The sequence below is a fragment of the Etheostoma spectabile genome, chromosome 22 (assembly GCF_008692095.1).
Source record: "Etheostoma spectabile isolate EspeVRDwgs_2016 chromosome 22, UIUC_Espe_1.0, whole genome shotgun sequence".
Lineage (NCBI taxonomy): Eukaryota > Metazoa > Chordata > Actinopteri > Perciformes > Percidae > Etheostoma > Etheostoma spectabile.
This window is the reverse complement of record NC_045754.1, coordinates 12229073-12231950: the sequence shown is the minus strand read 5'-3', so window position 1 is coordinate 12231950 and position 2878 is coordinate 12229073. Positions and strand designations below refer to the sequence as shown.

The 2878-nt window shown below is 40.1% G+C and overlaps 1 protein-coding gene across 1 annotated transcript in view; it reads right to left on the bottom strand.

Moving 5' to 3' along the window:
* The window catches only part of kpna1 (karyopherin alpha 1 (importin alpha 5)), a 6935-nt gene extending 5367 nt beyond the window's left edge, over positions 1 to 1568 (bottom strand). The window contains exons 1-2 of the mRNA XM_032503656.1: positions 1448 to 1568; positions 575 to 708 (exon numbers count right to left, since the gene is read on the bottom strand). Coding sequence (XP_032359547.1) covers positions 575 to 708; positions 1448 to 1535 — 222 coding nt within the window. The 5' untranslated portion in view covers positions 1536 to 1568. The remainder of the gene's footprint in view (positions 1 to 574; positions 709 to 1447) is intronic.
* Between the last annotated feature and the right edge of the window lie 1310 nt (positions 1569 to 2878).

Below are 2878 nucleotides of genomic sequence, written 5' to 3'. Positions count from 1 at the left end.
AATATGATCCACCGTGAGCACGGTCTATTTTATTTTGAAAATTAAACGGATGTTTTATTTTGATCTGTGCTTGACCTCCTGTCCCGCACTATCTGCCGTGTGCTGGATTGATGCAGAGCACTCCGACATCCGGCAAAAATAGAAGCTCTGCCTATCTGCTTCGGAAGGCTACGGATCACCGGAGCTGGGACGGAGCTGGGACGGAGCTGGGACAAAGCTGGGACGAAGCTGGGACGGAGCTGGGACGGAGCTGGGACGGAGCGTTCTGCAGTTCGTGGAAATACACACATTGACTTTAAAGGAAATCTAATGACTCTGATGCCGTTCCGGAGCGGGTTAGTAGCCATTACGCATCCTGTGGAAATTGGGGTAAGTGCATTTCCTCTTCACAATTACAGCAATAGAAACACAGCATGGGTTCGAGTTTATTCCGACATTAGCAACACTGCCATTTTTTTTAATCATTAAGGCTGTTTAAATGCAATCTACCCTGGGGCCAATTCTACATCCACAATAACAGATTAAAACGCATCCTCTGCTGAGGTTTAAATTACGTCATCCACACTTTGTTTACCTGTTCATCCTTCTTCTGCTTGCGAAGCTGTAGGCCTTCCTCTTCCCTCCTTCTTCTCATTTCATCTGTGTTGAGGGACTTGTTCTTGTAGCTCTTGAGTCGTGCATTTTCCTTACCCTGACTCATTGTGCAGCCTAGAGAGATACAGAAATATATATTATGTAGACAGACTTAGAGAAGGTTTGGACATATTGTTTCACCTTCCCAATCTGGAATTTACTATTTTTACGTTACGGATAGATGGCACAATTCTATTCCACATTGCTAATTGTATAACAATGCACGTATATAAGCAACTTTATCCAAAGTATAGCTATTGCAGTTTGAGGCAAGTAGGGCAACTACTACCAGTTTTCGGCATGTGTCAATTACAAGGATTAACAAAACAATCACTAACTAATGTAAAACTACCGTATGTACACGTCAAAAAGGCATCTTCCTCTCAGCAAACATAGTTTAAACATTTGGGGCATCTAAGGATACCTGCTAACTAGCTAACTGGTTAGCTGTATGTCTTACCTGGGTTATTATAAATCCCACTGCATTTACAAAACATATCATTAGAAGTAGCTGGTGTGCTGGAACCCCTTACCGACTCAAAAATAAGCAAACCACATTAAAATATTCAATTACTAAAGCACAGGTATACGTGAGGGCTAGCTACACTTTGTCAGCTAGCTAATGTCATAGCCGTTGTTAGCTGAACTAGTTAGCTAGCTAGCTAACGTTAGCTCTGAAATGTTACGTTAGCTCATGCGACAGCCCAATGTTTTCCAAATTTGCCGACATTAGGAATTGAATTAGCTTATGATTATAAAGCGTTTCAACACATAGACTTCTAAATACACGTACCGTTACTTATTATTAACTGACCTGTCAAATTGGGTTCTGTAATCCCCTTGTTGTTATTCGCTAGGCCACCGTTACTTTGTACTGCCGTCGCCGGTATGATACTGCGCATGCGTGATAACAAACTCACCCCCCCCCACCCACAAAATTCCCCCGCACTTTATTTACACTCCGCCCCACCCACGCGACGCTTCTGATTTAAAAACAATAATAATAATTTCTTTAACTGTCTATGGAAATAACTTTTCTGTCTATGGAAATAACCGAAACAATCATATACTGTTAATGTTAATGGTATAGTCTATGGAAATAACACACACTCTCTCTCTCTCTCTCACACACACACACACACACACACACACACACATATGCACACACACACAGACACACGCACACACACACGCACACACGCACGCACGCACACGCACACACGCACGCGTACACGCACGCACACACACGCGCGCGCACACACCCACGCACACGCTGCAGACTTTATTTCAAGGCCCAACCGCAGTGGAAGTGCGCACAGCTCGCAGCAACATTAATGACCTGTGCAGGGGACCATAGCTGGAGCCAAACATTACCAGCAAGGTAGGAGAACTTCAAGGAGGACTGGATGGGTCTGTCGAAGTTGAGAGTTGTAACTGTTTGAAAGTGGATCAAACATACTCCATGGCTCTTTGTGCAGCTACACAGACAGATAAAAGACACAACATATGACAGATGCACATGAACACAAGTGATGGACAGATAGGCTACAACAAGCATCACAACCTCAATCTCGTCATACACCCCTCTTTTTCATAAAAACAAATTTACAGCCTATTCACAACAAAAGTTGATAAGATGTGATAAATAGCGTAACAACTAACACAAAAAGGGAAGAAAGTAAGGAAATAATGTGACAACATATCAATTAAAAAATGATTCGTACTATCCTCTACTTTTCATATGACCCTGCTGAGAGAGAGTTATATCATAGATCTTATATTGTTGAGTTAGTAACTGATGCTTTAATGTGTAAAATGCATTTTAATGTTGTAGTTTTACCTTATTCCTACTTACATGTTAGTTTAACAAGACCAATGCGACATATTCTACTGTGTGTGGTTGTAAGATGTTTTTTAATAAAAAATCCTAATTAACTACAGTAATACAATATTTCCCTTTGAGACGTATTGGATTCGAAGTACGGAAAAAGTCAAGTAAAGAACAAGAACTTCAAATGGAACTTAAATACAATGCTTAGTACCACTAAATACTATATATACTATACTGTATATATCAGGATCAGAAATCCGAATCAGAAATACTTTATTGATCCCTGATGGGAAATTCTGTGTTACAGTTGCATGAAGAATATAAATATCAGAGTAGAAATATAAATAAAGAAATATAAGGAGTATGGATATGCATGGTATTTACATAGTTAAAGTTAAAAAAAAAAAAAAAAAA